The sequence below is a fragment of the Aptenodytes forsteri genome, unplaced genomic scaffold (genome assembly GCF_000699145.1).
Source record: "Aptenodytes forsteri isolate BGI_AS27 unplaced genomic scaffold, ASM69914v1 Scaffold99, whole genome shotgun sequence".
NCBI classification, from domain to species: Eukaryota; Metazoa; Chordata; class Aves; order Sphenisciformes; family Spheniscidae; genus Aptenodytes; species Aptenodytes forsteri.
The window spans coordinates 139,095-155,589 of NW_008795321.1; the positions used below are offsets into that span (position 1 = coordinate 139,095).

At 39.5% G+C, this 16,495-nt stretch overlaps 2 protein-coding genes across 5 annotated transcripts in view; one reads left to right on the forward strand and one right to left on the reverse strand.

Moving 5' to 3' along the window:
• The window catches only part of NSA2 (NSA2, ribosome biogenesis homolog), a 5,273-nt gene extending 4,659 nt beyond the window's left edge, over positions 1-614 (reverse strand). The window contains exon 1 of the mRNA XM_019472240.1: positions 24-614. Within this exon, the coding sequence (XP_019327785.1) occupies positions 24-614 (591 nt within the window). The remainder of the gene's footprint in view (positions 1-23) is intronic.
• GFM2 (G elongation factor mitochondrial 2) overlaps positions 233-16,495 on the forward strand; it is a 21,651-nt gene continuing 5,388 nt past the window's right edge. For 2 of the 4 annotated variants that reach the window (XM_009279917.1, XM_009279920.1), the window contains exons 1-16: positions 233-278; positions 1,044-1,133; positions 1,686-1,770; positions 3,078-3,123; positions 4,131-4,228; positions 5,543-5,668; positions 6,074-6,162; positions 7,360-7,448; positions 7,696-7,756; positions 7,852-8,037; positions 10,909-10,989; positions 11,750-11,898; positions 12,406-12,546; positions 12,628-12,727; positions 13,731-13,920; positions 15,262-15,338. In XM_009279917.1, the coding sequence (XP_009278192.1) occupies positions 1,071-1,133; positions 1,686-1,770; positions 3,078-3,123; positions 4,131-4,228; positions 5,543-5,668; positions 6,074-6,162; positions 7,360-7,448; positions 7,696-7,756; positions 7,852-8,037; positions 10,909-10,989; positions 11,750-11,898; positions 12,406-12,546; positions 12,628-12,727; positions 13,731-13,920; positions 15,262-15,338 (1,581 nt within the window). In that variant the 5' untranslated portion in view covers positions 233-278; positions 1,044-1,070. Of the gene's footprint in view, positions 279-698; positions 759-1,043; positions 1,134-1,685; positions 1,771-3,077; positions 3,124-4,130; positions 4,229-5,542; positions 5,669-6,073; positions 6,163-7,359; positions 7,449-7,695; positions 7,757-7,851; positions 8,038-10,908; positions 10,990-11,749; positions 11,899-12,405; positions 12,547-12,627; positions 12,728-13,730; positions 13,921-15,261; positions 15,339-16,495 lie in introns of all 4 variants that reach the window. The other 2 variants (XM_019472245.1, XM_009279918.1) reach the window with 2 other exon arrangements.

Sequence of the window (16,495 nt, forward strand, 5' to 3'; positions counted from 1 at the left end):
TTCTTCTTGGCCTTCTCCGGGACCGCGTGAGCCTCGCGGCCCTCCTTCTTCCTCCTCCTCTCGTGGTAGTCCAGGCGGTACCCATATCGCTTGCGGTGCAGCTCGATGTACTCGTTCTGCGGCTGTGGGCACAAGGCAGCGCGATGAGCGGGTATCGGCGGCCGAGGACCGGGCGGCCGGGGCCAGCTCTGCACCCCCACCGAGGCCCGGTGCCGCTGGGACACGCGGCGGGGGGGGGGCCGGCGGACTAACGTCCCAGCGGTTCGTATACACGGCAGGTAGGGCAGCGTCGGTTCGCGGGGCGCCACCGGGCAGCGGCTGGCGGGGCTTGGCTCGGTGGGCTTGTCACGGGCAGCGTGAAGGCACCGCTCCCGTCCTGCTCTCCCGGTCAGCAAGGTGCAGCGGCGGCGCTCGAAGACGGGTGTTTGGCTGGTAAGACGAGGGGGTGGAAGTGAGCCTGCACGCAAGCTTCTTTCCCTTTGTTGTGAAACTCCACCACGAAGCATAAAATGACTGGAGCTGGATATTGGTCTCCCCTTAAATAAGCAGCAGCCAGCTAGGAATGCTTTTGAAGCTTCTGCACTTGGGCTTTGTGTCGCGGTGGTTTTGGCCATGCTTAAAAGCTCGTAGTATTTAATATTTTATTTTATTTCTGTCCCAAATACGTGCTTTTCCCTGCCGCCCCTTCCTCCTTCAAGATCGGAAGAGCTGTTTACGCTTCGCTGACCGGTAATCCGTACTCTAGAGCTTATCTGAGCGTGAGTGTAAACTCTAATGTTAATATTTCTGCTTTACTGTTTGCAAATTGCGTTGAGAAATATGTTCGGTGTTTGTGGGCATGCACTTACGCTGCATTTTTAAGGCTTAATAACATTATTTTTACAGATCTGACACTGATTTAACGTGCAAAGCAGTAAGCTGAAAAACAGTAACCTGATCTAACTTGAAAAACAGTTAGGTTTCATGATTGATTTATGTGGAAGTAGTATAGTTACCTGTTTTCTGTCATAAACGTTTTGTACAATGTTGACTTGTCTTGGCAGGGAACAGCTTTAGAGACAAGAGCCAGAATGTTGAGAATTATGAGGAAATTTTTGGTGAACACATTGAAGTCATCAAGTTTGTGCAATGAGGTAAACTTTTTCCCAAATTTTGATACTTCCTCTGTGAGCAAAAGAAATACGTGGGTTACTCTCAGTAAACTTTTTTTTTTCTTTCCTTTAAAAATTGGCATCCAAACAGAACGCATAATTTCATGTTGGAATTGCACTTCACATAAGCCAGAATGTGGAAGTTGAATTTGTAATTTTTCTGTAAACTTTTTTAGTTATCTGTGATTTTGATTACCTAACATTTGTCATTGTTAAATTTATATTATTTACACAAATAACTAGATGTATTTAAAGTATTGTGGCTACCGACAACATGTTTTGATGCTATCATAGATTTTTACTGGACTTCCCAAATAATATTGGGATTGGACTTGGTTTAAACCTCGGTGCTACCATCTTCGTGCTTCTGCTTCCAAATATCTGGTATCTTGAGCTTACATAAATATCTAACAACAGCATCAGTTCGTGTAGATATTTTTTTGAGTTTAGTTTTCTACAACTGGCAAAAATGTACCTACAAAATAGTTATTTATAATGATAAATATTCTATATGATTTTTTTTTTCCTTTTAAGCATGTGTGTTTCAGGAAGACAAAAATGAGAGTCATAAGTGTGACACAGCAAAACTGCAGTCTAAGAAACTACAGTTCTCCACCAGGTATAAGTTTAAATTATTTTCTTAATAGTAGGGATTACTCAAAAAAATGAATAAGAATACTTTCTAAATTGTGTTTTATTGTATTCTTTTGGTCATTATTTATAGAACTTGGTGTATGAAGCACAAACAGAGTAGTTAAAAGGTTCAAGGACAGAAAAGATGTGTTTTGTATTGCTGCTCTTTTCTCAGTAGGTGTGTCGTATAAAGCCTTTAGAAAAGAATAATAAGAAAAGATACAGATGTATAAGAAGTCAGGTCAGTTGTGAAGCGTTCTGAAACCCCTGTCCAGTTGCCTGAAGTATTAATTGGTTATCAAGTAACTGATGATGGCCAGCATGTTGGACAGGGGGAGAAAGACAGGAATCTGATTAAGCAGAAGTTTTAAGTTATCACTAGTGCATTTTCTTTGCAGACTCAGGATAAAAGAGAGTAAAAATAAGATACTTGGAAAACAAAATTTCAATTAAAAGGAATTTTTACTGGTTTTTGAGTAGCTGCACTGAGATTGAATGGAAATCGATTGATGTAAGGTAGTGTTGGGAGTCAGGGCCACTTTTTCTACATCAGGATGGAGATGGGAAGAAAATATTGGTAACTGGTGGGTAACCAAATTCTTTAAAAAAAAAAAAAAAAAAGTTAATGGATTCAGCACTGTGTATCTTAGCAAACGTCTTTAACCTGCAGTCATGTACCTGAGAGGAAGACTTACTCTTCTCAGTTGCTAATGTCAACAGAGTCTCTGTTGCTACATATTGCTGTTTCTATGTAGTTGTCTATGCAGTGTCCTTGCTGGCTACTGTATTTATCCCCAGTTTTGCTGTGCTGAATACCTCAGTGTATCACATGGAGGCAGAGCTTCATTCCATACACAAGAAGATATCATGACTTAGACAAGCAAGAAATCTCAAACATACTAATGTGTTATTTTGTGGGTTATTTTAGAAACTGGAGGGAAAAAGGCAGTGTTAGTCGTTTACTGTGCTGATGATACTTTTCTCTGTTGGCTTTTTCCTATTGTTTCTAAATTACAAGTGTTTTGAAGAGTTTCTCTTTCTTTAAAGAGAGAGATATTTATCAAAAATTAAGTGCATATCATTAGAAATTTGAGGTGGTAGAGATTACAAATTGTCATGAGTTGTGGCTCTGATTTTTTTTTTAATAAGCTCTTTAGGAATTTTCTTAAGTATGCTTAATTTTGTCTTGTTTATATTTAATTTTAATTTTTGTTTTAAGTATATTTAATTTTGACCCCATTTCTACATTGGAATCAGTCTTACAAATTGTTGTTTTGTTTTGTTTGTCTCCAGGAGATGTTAAGTCTCTGCGTTCTGTCATTAATCCTCATATATCCAGGTATGTCATGCTGGCTTATTTTTCGGTGTAACCGACAGGCAGAGCAACTGATGTGATAAAAAGTCATGCGTTCTTGCTATGCCCGTCACATGCATGGTTCGTGTGCATGTTCTAAATTAAAGTTAGTACTTCCTTACTTTTACCCTTCTGACATTTCAATATAGAACAGTTGTTGGTGTCAGAGAGGTCTTGGACTGTCTCTTGTTTACCTCATCAAAACAAAAACTGGCCTTTTAGAGAAGCTCCAAATCCGTGGTGGTTGCTGGGAGCTGAACGAGGGGGAAGGGATGTCTTGGCAACTAGGCCACTGCTGTGGGCAGGACTGTATACTTTGTGTCCGTAGGAGTGCTCAGCTGTGTTAGACGAGGGCCTTAGTAACGAGGGCAAGGTAATTAGGGGCTGAGCTGCCAAAGGAATGGCTTGGGGGTGAAGTTCCCTTGCAAGACTACGTCTGTCCCAAGGGTGAATTCAGCTAGTTTTAATGGTGAATATGGGGGCTGATCGCAAGCCTGTGATGCACAGAGCTAGTGAAGCAGTTTTGGAAGCTACTGGTGAGGTACTTCAGAAAGGAAGACTTGGCTGAACGCAATCAAGGACAACTTCATGGGAACTTGGGTAGCTAGATTTGGGGCATAAAGGGTATATATGCAATGGATTGTTTCAGGCACCAGGGGTTAGGGATTGGGATGGATGAGAGGGTGGAGGGGCTGCTTCTGTCTATGGGGAGGGCAGATGGGTGAGGATGAGGCCAAGAAGTGGCTGTCCCCTGAAGTGAAGCGTGGAAACCTGTTCCAAAACTCTTGAGTACTACTGATCTGGAGAAAATCCACCATTTCAATACTCATGTCCTTCAGTATCGGAGTGTATACTGTATCAGATATGCAACAGAAGAAAAATGTTATTCATCTGGTGTGGTATTCTCAGTGAATATTAATTGTTTATGCAAATAACAATATCACTGAATAAAAAAATTACCGCAGTAAAAGCAATGTTTTCGCTTTATGCAGAATCCGAAACATTGGCATTATGGCCCACATTGATGCAGGGAAAACTACGACAACAGAGAGGATGCTCTATTATTCTGGATACATAAGAACACTTGGAGGTTAGAAATACTTTTTGTATTTCAGTAGTTTTGAGAGATTTAATAGTATACAATAACATGCAATGCAGTTAGAGGTTGCTGGTGGAATACTTGGCATAGAAGCCAGTTGTTCCAAAGTTGTGCTGCAATACAGTGAAATTTGAATGCACGTTCCATTATGTTATAAGGCAGTTGTACTTCGAGAGATCATAGGTTCATATTTTTCTTCTAGTGCATTATGTTTTGTTTGACATTTAATTAGAGGTTCTCCTTAGAATCATAGAATCATAGAATCATTGAGGTTGGAAAAGACCTCTAAGATCATCGAGTCCAACCGTCGACCCAACACCACCATGCCCACTAAACCATGTCCCTAAGCACCTCATCTACACGTCTTTTAAATACGTCCAGGGATGGTGACTCAACCACTCCCCTGGGCAGCCTGTTCCAATGTTTAACCACTCTTTCAGTAAAGAAGTTTCTCCTCACGCCCAATCTAAACCTTCCCCGGTGCAATTTGAAGCCGTTTTCTCTCATCCTATCCTTGTTTTACTTGTTGCTCATTGGCCGTTCTGGTAAAGCTGTTTCTTCAGTTCTCTTTTGACCTGTTAAGAAACCAGATTAACAAAAAGTAGCCATTTCTTTTGAAAGCCATAGCACAGGAAGAATTCCTAGCTTCAGCAACTCTCACAGAATTCTTCAAGATTGAAAGGGTCACAGCAGCCTCTGTGCTACTTTTTGACCTTTTAAATTTAATTCCTCGTTCTCTACTGTGTATGAGAATGGTAGAAGATGTTAGGCTTGTGGAGGGGCTGAACTTGGTGGCATGCTTGTTTAAAAATGTGGAACTGCTTCTCTTTTTATTAAAAATTAAAAAAACCACACAAGCAAAACCTAACCTCTTACTTGTTTGTTTCGGGTTTTGTTGGGCTTTTTTTGACTTTAGTTTTAACTTAATTACCTTTAATTACTAAATTTTAAAATGTCAGTCACATTCCATACAATGAGTGCAGCCAGGTTTTTTAAAACTGTAGTTTGCTCATGATTTTGGACTTTGCTTTAGTTTTTAAGTTTCTCATGGTGTTACTAGGATTGAGAACAACAAAAAGGTTGTTGGAACTGGTTGTCTTTGACTTACAGAGCATTTGTTCCCTGGAAAGGGAGCCTGGGTAAATTAGCTGACATTATCATTTTCTGAAAAAGGCTAGTTTTCATAGCTTGTACATATACAAAAGGAACAGTATTTCCAAATCTCTCTCGGCACCTGTATTCCAAGACAATTTCAGCTCTTGAATTACTTACCTACCCAACTGTAATCCTGCTTCCTGTTCACAGATGTTGATGATGGGGACACGGTGACAGATTTTATGGTACAAGAGCGAGAACGTGGTATTACCATTCAGTCTGCTGCTGTTACGTTTGACTGGAAGGACTACAGAATCAATCTGATTGACACCCCAGGTACTACACTTCAGCACTGCTCACATTATTAGGGGAGAGTAGATGAGGTGTAGTGTCATAGAATGTAAGTCTTAGTTTTAAATGTGGTGCAATATTTAATTGGTTTAATTGCATCAGTAAAAAGGCCTATACTGAGCTCTGTTCAGCTTTGGCTAATTATTGTTTGTGTGTGCCTAATCTAGCTTGTTTAAAGTGAGCTCAGACATTTCCACACTAAATTGCTCTCAGTTCTGGGATTGCAATGTAACAATCTCGTGTGTTTCAAGGACTGATGGGTGTATTTCTCTGCAAGTGAAGGCAGGGTTGTTTTGACATGATTTTAAAAAAAGTTTTTAAAAAATTGTAATGACCTGTTGATGTTGCCTGTTTGAATTATGATGGTATAAAAGGAAGATTGTTTTTTAGGTCACGTGGACTTTACAGTGGAAGTTGAGCGTTGCTTGAGAGTCCTGGATGGAGCAGTAGCGGTGTTTGACGCTTCGGCTGGTGTTGAGGTAAAAATAACTGGTAGATATTTTTTTTGTCTAATGACTTAAATCAGACCGAAATAATAATAATGATAGTACAGAGATGTTGCTCTGTATTCTCTCTTTTGATGCTTTGATCAAAATTCAGCTTCAGGAAGCTGAGCATTTAATTTCAAGTCCTGTAGTATACAGTAATTTCCATGGTAATAAGGGGAAAATAAGTGGGATTCCCATTGAATTGGGGGGGGGTTGTTGCTGTCCTTTACAAACGTTGATTGAGGTGAATGCTTCTGGCTAGCTCCACCACTGGAAAGAAATGAATATCTGTTAATTTCTCATTTTCAGATTTCATGTAGAAAATGAGTAATTTTCAGCCAGAATTTCTCCCTCCCCTATGGCCTATTTAACATGCCCTTTGGGGCATAGTGCAGAAAAGGTGGAGGCAGGCTGGAATTTGACTTTATAGCATGAGATGTTTGAGTAGTTCAATCCTGTAGAAAAGTTACATGTTGTGAAATCAGTGTTCCATGGGACATCCATTTTTCCTAGATGAGGGATGAGAGAACTCTTGATCAGTGTGAGTCACATTATTTAACTTGCTATTGGAAAGCATTTAGGTGCCATCATATTTGAACCTGAACTGAGTTAGAGCTCCTACCCCCAACAACAAAACAATTAGATCTGTTTGTGTTTTTTCTAAAACTGTGTAGGAAATTCTTACATTATTTCCATGTATTGGTAAGAGACGATTTCTGAATCTGAACTGATTTTCATATATACCTGTTTTAACTTTCAAATAAAAATGAGCATCATAAATGGCTCAGCAGTACACAAATTACTAGCAAAACTACAGTAGTTTTTAGTATTGTGTGTGTAGCCACAGAAATGCTTGTCTGTGTGTGCTTAAGTAACTTGGCAATAAAGTCTTAAGTCTCTACATTACTGAGTTTTTTCCATATATATCCCCTGTAATGCTTAATTTCTCTCCATGTTCCCATGCCCGTATGCCTGTGTGCCCTTAGTGAAGGAGGGGGAATGACGATGGCTGAGAGACAAGATGAGATAAAGCTGCTTGTGGAGTTCCTCTGTGCTGCTAGATATGGGATTGTTGCAACACACTCAGCACAGTTCCCTTCTGTACTCTGAACTTGGTCCCTCAACGGTATTGGGGAATGTATAATTCAGCGGTCGGCACTAGTGTTTCCCTTTTGTCTTTTGCTTTAGGCCCAAACTCTGACAGTGTGGAGACAAGCGGACAAACATCAGATACCACGAATTTGCTTTTTGAACAAGATGGACAAAAACAGGGCAAGGTATTTAGACAGTTATTTTAATCATTGCTAAAAACCTTGTAAGAGAATGTATCAAATCAAGTTAGTTTTTCTGTTAAGCGTAGAGCAAGCCAATTATGTTAGTACTTACTATATACATCTTTGATCATGCAGATGCATATTTTTGTGTAATTGTAGGAGTAATTTTTGCAGTAAATAAGGAATGGTAAATCTATTTTACTATGTCATTAAGTTTTGTGTAACTCAGCATCTGTTTTTTTTAATATAGTTTTACATATGCTGTTGAGAGTATCAAACAAAAGTTGAAGACAAAACCTTTGCTTTTACAGGTAAGCTTAGAAATTAAATGTTTATTTGCTTTCTTTCGAATGGATCTCCTTTCTTAATTTTTTGCAGCTGTCTAAAATCTCCACTCTATTTGCAGTTGCCCATTGGGGAAGCCAAGACCTTCAGAGGACTGGTTGATATTGTGACTAAGGAACAAATAATTTGGAAACCTACTTCTGATTTGGATGATGGAAAAAATTTTGAGCAAAAGCTGCTGCTGGAGGCTGATGATCCCAACCTGTTCCAAGAAGTCCAGGATGCCAGAAATACCTTAATAGAACAAGTAAAGTTCTAAAGTAAATACGTAATATATTTAAAACCATTATCTAGAACAGTAGAAGAAACAGGATGAAAGGGACCTCTGGAGGTGTCTGGTGCAGTGACCTGCTCAAAGCAGGGCTAACGAGCATTAGATCAGGTTGCTCAGGCCTTGTTCACATGAGTTTTCAATTCTCTAAGGATGGAGATTACAATCTGTCTAGGCAGCCTGTCCCAGTAGTTGATAATCCTTGTAGTGAAACGTTGCTTCTTTTTGTGCAATGGGAATTCAATGTGTTGCAACCTGTGACAGTGCTGCTTGTCCTTTCCTTGTGTAACTCTGAGAAGAAGCTGGCTCTCTTTTCCCTGAAGCAGGCCCACCACCACCATTTCAAGTAGTAAGAGCATTTGCATCCTCCCTTAACCTCTCCAAGTTAGACTAACCCATCTCCCTGGACCTCCAGCTGCCCTCCAACCACCTTAGTGTTTTCCACTAGACTTCCCACAGTTTGTCAGTCTCTTTTGTGCTGGGGAACCTAAAAGCAGACAGTGTTTTAGATGCAGCTTCCCAAGTGCAGGGTAGAGGGTACTGACTACTTGCCCTGATCTACTGGCTATGCTCTTGCTGATGCAACCTGGTATGCAGGTAGCCTTTGTCACTGGAAGGGGACGCTGCTGACGCATGCTCACTTGTCCAGCAGGACCCTCTGGTTGACTTCTGCAGAGCTGTTTCCTAGCTAGTTGATCCCCACTCTGTACCAGCACACAGATTTGTTCTGTCCCAGGTGCAAGATTCTGCATTTGTCCTTATTGAGCTAATTTCAAGTTTTCTTCACTTCCTTTCCATCTGTTGAAGACGCTTAAGGCACATTGGAAACATTAATACGTGATGGCAAAACATGCTGAATATAGAGAGCTGGACTCCCTGGCTGTACAATACGTGCGTAAAATGGAAAATACTCCCTGCTTTATAAATGGGGATCTGAAGAAAGCAGACACCAGGTTTAGCACTCAGTTGGCTAACATGGCGTCTTGTACTGTCTTAGGTGCCAAAAAGATACTTGGGATGTTCACACGAGGCCTGGCAGATGTGACCCAGAACCTACAGGCTATCCACACCCTTCTAGAGTGGCAGCTGGAAGCTGGGTGGGATGTTGCAGTCTGGTCAAAATGGCACTAAATACTGTGTTAGAGGCAGCTGAATCCCACCATAAATCTTGTTCCACAGCCATCCAAAATGTCCATGGGAGAGATGAGAAAAGAACAGTATAAATATTTCTTTAATGTAAATCATTATACTGTGAAGCTAAGAAAGACAATAGAAACTTGATCTACTTGATACCAGGTTTTGCACAAGTTGGCAGTTTAGAAGGGGTGAAGAATGGAAGAATTAATGGAAGTAACAGAATTATTTGCCTGTTAAGCAGTGCAGAATATTTGAAATAGTTTGTCCGGAGTGTTTTTCTTCTCCCCTCAGCTGGCATTTTAAGGTCCCACATTATTTTATGTAATTTATATAACTATATTGGAAGAGTTGGTTGTACTTGAGAGACTCTAAGCAAGTCTTGTCTCCAAGTAAAAAGGTTTGGGTTTTTTTTTTTTTTTTGCACATTAGATTTGCTTTTATACAACTTAAAAGTGTAGTAGTGATTACATTTGAATGCATAGTTTTGTAAGCAAAAATATGGGAGGTTAACAGCTATGTTTATCTCAGATATCAATCCATTTTGCTGGACGGGCTGCCCTCCATACAACTTTGAATAACATTGTGCAAGTGCATAAACAGATGATGTGAGGCTTTCAGTTTCCTTTGAAACATCAGAATCTGAGAGATCCATTTTATATCGCTTTGAATTCAGTAAAAGACATACACAATCTGGTTTTCAAAATTTCCAGGTTTTAAATGGGGATGTTATTACTCAGCCTCTTATCTTAAGAAATGTATTGTCAGATAGAAAGCTTTCTAAGAACAGCGTTGGTTGGTTTGTTTTTTTTTTCCCTTTGGTTTCTGGGACCTTCCTGAAGCAGGAAGGGGTGGACCAGTAGTGTGATAATTGAGATAGCCTTGTATTCGTTAATTATTTTTATATGCTTTTTATCATATTAATACTCCTTATCAGAAACACTGTAAAATTTAGTAGTTTGAATACCAGCCATCTTGCACACATTGCTTTCACTTAATTAAATTAATGTTTTCCTTTATCTCTCATGTTTTAACTATTAGCTTGATTATACTTCTGATTGCTTATCAATGATTCATTTCAGTATTTGGTCAATTGCTGTTGTAGCCATTAGAGGGGGCAAAGTGCCATCTTACACTTGAGGTGTCCCGAGTCTGTGATAGTGCAAGGGTGTATGTGAGACGAGGTTTAAAGAGTAGTTAATTTATTTGTCAGGCTAAGTGGTACAGTTTGAAAACACAGATGAGCTCTTGGGCCTACAAGCCTTTGCCATGAAGAAAGTCAAAATGCCCTGAAGGCTTGTCTGTTTTTGCTGGCTGTATATCTGTTGGCTCGCAAAGGTTACTTGCTGCTTACTTCAGACTTTGCCTTGTTTGCAGATCTGAAATACATTCAGTCATACCCTTCACGGCTGTCACTGTACGGCTGCAGGCTTTTTCAGTTTCAGGGAGAAGTACAAGCATTCTCTCTTTCACTGATGTTTTGCCTGACAGCAGCTTTATGAGTTGATTTCCTGCCCCCCCCCCCCGGCTACCATCTGTCCCTCTGCCCTCCAATTTCTCCTCTACCCCTTTCTGTGGCTTGAGTTTATGATCTCTGATGTCTTTAAAGGCTTTGTTCCTGCTCTGTTTAGCTATATTTCCTAAATAACTAAGATTTGTGACTTACCTGTGAAACTGCTATATGCCAAATAATAAAGAACTATTCTGTTGAAGATTGCAGATCTGGATGATGAATTTGCTGAACTGGTTCTAGGAGACTATAGTGAAACTTTTGACTTAATACCAGCTGACAAGGTAATTTTCACATTTCATTATTTATAAACAAGTTTTTACTAGCTGTTATTCTGAAGGGCTGGGTTTTTCTTCCTTTGGCACATGCAGATTATGATTTTGCAGATGTGCATTTTTTTATCAACAAAAACAATCACACCAGCTTTTGTAGTGAATTTACAGTACTGTGAATTTAGGACAAAGTATATTCAAGGTTAGTATGAATTTTATACAATTGCATGCACTAACTATGATTCTCAGACATGCTAGGCACAACTTTAAAAGTAGGGTACCTTTGTTCAGGAAGGGGTTTTTTTCTTTTTTTTGTTTGAAAGCTAGGCTGCCACAAAAGCATTTAGGGAAAGGTGAATGGAATTTCCAGGTAGAGTCAGTGCAGTTTGTGTCTGAGCTGCTGATGCTTACTAACAAAAGTAGCATCTCAACCGCTGTGAATTGGTTGGATCTTCAGACACTGCATGTTGAAAGTGGTGAGGTGCAACATTCTGAATTAAAAGGACTGTTAGCAAAAGAACAAGAACAGCTGCAGAACTGCATGAAATGCTCAGAAATCTTAAAAGCAGTGTCTTCTGGTTTAGCATCTAAACATTTGGCTTTATGGTGTGGAGCTCATTAAAATCAGTGAAAGGAGTTTGGATGAGTGATGTTATATTTGCAAACATACTTCTTAACTTTTGGGGATTTGTTAGCAATATCTGATCACTGAAATGCAATTTAAGGCTAAATTGTAGTTCACATGTTAACAGAAAATAATTCTTTTTTGCAGTTACAGTCTGCTATCCGCAGAGTCACGCTAGCTCAGAAAGCAGTACCTGTAGTCTGTGGCAGTGCACTGAAGAACAAAGGAGTGCAGCCATTACTGGATGCTATTACTATGTACTTGCCTGCACCTAATGAGCGTTCATATGAGTTTCTGTAAGTACAAGGAGAAAAGGAAAAATAAATAGGAAAGCATTAAAGGAGAAAATGAAAAATGTTAACAAAGCATTCGTATCTTTACAAGTGTTTACTGGTTTTAGGTATTAAATAACAGTAAAGATGCGTAGACATAAAAATACACTTGAGTACTGAACCTGCTTTGGTCAGTGCAACTGGAATTGTATGCGTTTATCTCCAGTTGTCAAACTTGCACTTTAGAGTTCTAAACTTTGTTTTTAATCTGAGGATATTGCCATTTTACAAAACTGGGGTCTAGGGATCATCTCTAGTATACGCTGAGTCACATGACATCTTACATATCCTACTGGAGCTGGAACTGCTTAGGTTAACCTTTTTTTTTGTTATAAATTACGATTTTTAAAAATCTATTAATATCACAATAAGAAAAATATTGCTTCTTAAATGAGTGGAAATTTCGGTAAATGTGAGTTTGAGTGGATTAATCCTACAAGTATGCTTTTTGTTGTGCTTTTTATTTTGCAGACAATGGTACAAGGATGACCTGTGTGCCCTAGCATTTAAAGTTCTCCATGATAAATGTCGTGGACCACTAGTTTTTGTTCGCGTTTACTCAGGTTCACTGAAACCTCAATCAGCTGTATATAATATTAACAGAAGTTGCACGTGAGTAAGATAGAGGTGTGGTTTAGTGGAGCATTGGAATGTCCATTAAAGTCCTGAGTAATTCAAGAATTTCATTTTCAGGGAGAGAATGAGCCGGCTGCTCCTGCCTTTCGCTGATCAGCAAATTGAAATACCATCACTAATGCCTGGCAATATTGCCGTTACTGTTGGGTTAAAACAGGTAATGGAAAATACTGATTCTCTATACGGCAGCTTGTTTCACTAGTGTGCTTTCTACTTCTATGGTATTGTGTCTCAGACGTGTTCTTGATTGTTGTGATATATGTAAACTGGCTTTATTTGAAGTACATGTACATGTACTTCCTCCTAAAATGAAATACTACAATGTACAAATGTCAGTAGTTGACCTGGGAGATGCAGTGCTGATTGCATGGAAAGGACTGAAAACTGAAGGTGTATTTTAGTAGGGTTCTGAGCTTGTATTTGTATTGTAACTCTTACAATACAATATAATGACATGGAGAGACCTCCTATGGGGAAGAAGAGTGATGTTCCAAATAATTTTCCCAAAAGCAACAGTTTAACTTAAGTTCAAATAAGTTTGTTTCATGCTTGCTTCTATTAGTTTACTAATTCAGTGTTTATTGTCTGAACAGGCTGCATAGATCTCATTAGCACAGATTTTCTAAAGTGTAACCAACTTCGGCATGCATAAGCAAATTTTCATTTACATGGGGAAGAAGTGATGTTCCAAATAAATTACCCAAAAGCAACAGTTTAACTTAAGTTCAAATAAGTTTGTTTCATGCTTGCTTCTATTAGTTTACTAATTCAGTGTTTATTGTCTGAACAGGCTGCATAGATCTCATTAGCACAGATTTTCTAAAGTGTAACCAACTTCGGCATGCATAAGCAAATTTTCATTTACCAATACTGTTCCTTGTGGCTTTATATCTTGACTGGTAAGTTAGATTTAAAATGCAGTGAACTGGACAAAGAAATGTCAGTCTAAATTTGAGCACAACTTTTCCTCTTCCAGATCATTTTAGTTATTTGAAGAGAGAAGTTACGGTAATTGTTTATATATAAGTAAATAAGTGGAGTTTAGCACAAGTGGTTTTGAGGAAGAGAAGCGGTCAGGGTTTGTGGTTTTGGTTTTTGTTTTGTTTTTTTCAATATCCCCTCCTCTCCCCCTCTGTGTCTTGTGGGTCACTGATCTATAGAGTGCCACTGGAGATACCATAGTGTCATCAAAGGCTTCAGCAGTAGCTGCAGCACGCCAAGCTGGAAGGGATGCTGGGGGAGAGAAGAGGTCTACCAGTGACGTAGACAGCCTTCTGCTGGCAGGCGTTGAGATCCCTGATCCCGTCTTCTTCTGTACAATTGAACCTCCTTCAATAGCCAAACAACAAGGTACAACATAGCTACCTAAGAATATAAGAAGATATTCTACAAATGAGATATTCAAGCATAACCATATTCTCCTATGTAAGGAACAGTGCTCGTCCCCAATCCATGCACACCTGGTTGACATGAGTGAGTTGCACAAATTTATCAATCAGTGATCTAATAAGGCCCTTTTTGGTGTTTTGCACAGATGATATATTTCAGATTGTGGTTGTCAGTATCCTTTGCTATTACTACATCAAGCAGTACTAGCAGTAGTTCTTTTCTAGTTTTTGTGTCTAGTTCTTCATTTTGAAAGAAGAGATGGAGGGACTTTCATTTCCTACTGTCACGCTTAGTTTTGTTGCAATCATGCTGGTGTGCTGTACATAGTGTCCTCAGTACAAATAACCTTGAAATGTGCTTTTTTTGCAGTCAGCACTTGCAGTTTTACTCTATGGTGTAAAGTCTTCACCTACCAAGACTTCTGTGTGTCTAGTTAGGGTTCGCCCATGCAGTGTGACCTGTAATCTTACTGCCTTTCCCAAGAATCTGTACCAGAAAACTAGGTTCCATTTGACTCTTTTTGGAAATACATACTTTAAACTCTGTATCTTCATTCCAACAAAGCTGAGCTTGGTTGAGGGTGAAGGGGACCAAGGACAAGTAGCAGTGTAGTATGATGGAATCGAGCAAGGCAGAATGCAGATTTGGATCAATATGTCTGCAGGCTGAGCCACTGGGTTGTAAGGTATTCCTGGTTTTTTGGGGTTTGGATGTTTTGTTTTGTGGAGGGTTTTTTGTTGGTTTGCTGGTGGTTTTTTTTTTCCCCCAAAGACTGTAAGGTAGGTAAATGCAGTCTCAGCTGTAAGTTTATCATTCTGTAGCTGCTTTCCTGTTGCTGCTTTCCTCAGCAGTTAAGATAATGGGGAATTAGAAAAAAATAATTTGCATTTGAACCTTTTCATGTTGAACTCATCTTGAAATATTTATGCAAATCATGTAAGAGCTAGTCGACAATTTTTCTTACCTGTAAAAAGGGAGCAGTACTTCTTACTGACTTGGTGAAGCACTTACAGGTTCTGTTCTCTCTTCATACAAGTACAAAATATCACTCTGAAAATAGTATTTTTGATAATTAAATTGAAGCACTCTATAGTGTGCAGTTAACTTGGAGAGAATCAGAAGTTGCAAGTTGCTTGTAATTTGAGTTGACTTTGTTTGCCAAAATCTGTGCTTCTCTAGGGTCCTTTTGATTCCTTCTGAGAATAAGATTTGACCTTATGAGGAAAGTGATGTTTAGATGTTCATAGTGATTCTCAAATTACTGAAGTCTCTTTATATATAATGTTTGATATTTATGTACAGACTTGGATAACGCATTGAGCTGCCTTCAGCGTGAAGATCCAAGTCTAAAAGTGAAGCTAGATCCTGACACAGGACAAGTAAGATGAATCTTCTATTGTTCACGTTATAACCAAGGCTTTATTTCAGAACTGCCAATACCACCCTTTAGTTAGTTAATTTGCATATTGAGATTTTCTTAAATAAAAAGGACTCTCTAAATGTTCATATCATGTATGTACAAAGTTCTGTGCATCAAACTAAAATGGAGACTTGTGCTTTACAGAGTAGAGGAAGTCATCCTGTGCTCTGCATGTTTTTGACAGTTCTATATTTAAAAAGGTTTGAATTACTTAGTCTTTAAGATAATGTAAGATGACCTTTTTTATAGTGGTCACAGTAGTGGTAATTACCCTCTCACTTATACGGTGTTTATCTCAGATGACCTAAAGTAGTCCTGTTTTCTCTCTAGGCTCCTTAAAATTTGACTCGGGGAAAAAAAGGAGAGTTTATGACCTTTGGAAGAAGGGGCAGGCAACTCAGGAGGACTACAAAGATGTCATGAGGTTATGCAGGGAGAAAATTAGAAGGGTCAAAGCCCAACTAGAACTTAATCTGGCAATCACTGTAAAAGACAATAAAAAATGTTTCTATAAATACATTAGCAACAAAAGGAGGGCTAAGGAGAATCTCCATCCTTTATTGGATGCTGGGGGAAACATTGGTGACAAAGGCTGAGGAAAAAGCTGAGGTACTTAATGCTTTCTTTGCCTCAGTCTTTAATAGTAAGACCAGTTGTTCTCCAGGTACGCAGCCCCCTGAGCTGGAAGACAGGGACGGGGAGCAGAATGAAGCCCCCATAATCCAAGGGGAAATCATTAGTGACCTGCTTCACCACTTAGACACACAGAATTCTATGGTGCCGGATGGGATCCACCCAAGGGTACTGAGGGAGCTGGTAGAAGTGCTCACCAAGCCACTTTCAATCATTTATCATCAGTCCTGGCTAACTGGCAAGGTCCCAGCTGACTGGAAGTTAGCAAATGTGATGCCCATCTACAAGAAGGGCCGGAAGAAGGATCTGGGGAACTACAGGCCTCTCAGTCTGACCTTGGTGCCAGGGACGGTTATGGAGCAGATCATGTTGAATGCCATCACATGGCACGTACAGGACAACCAGGTGATCAGGCCCAGTCAGCATGGATTTATGAAAGGTAGGTCCTGCTTGACTAACCTGATCTCCTTCTATGACCAGGTG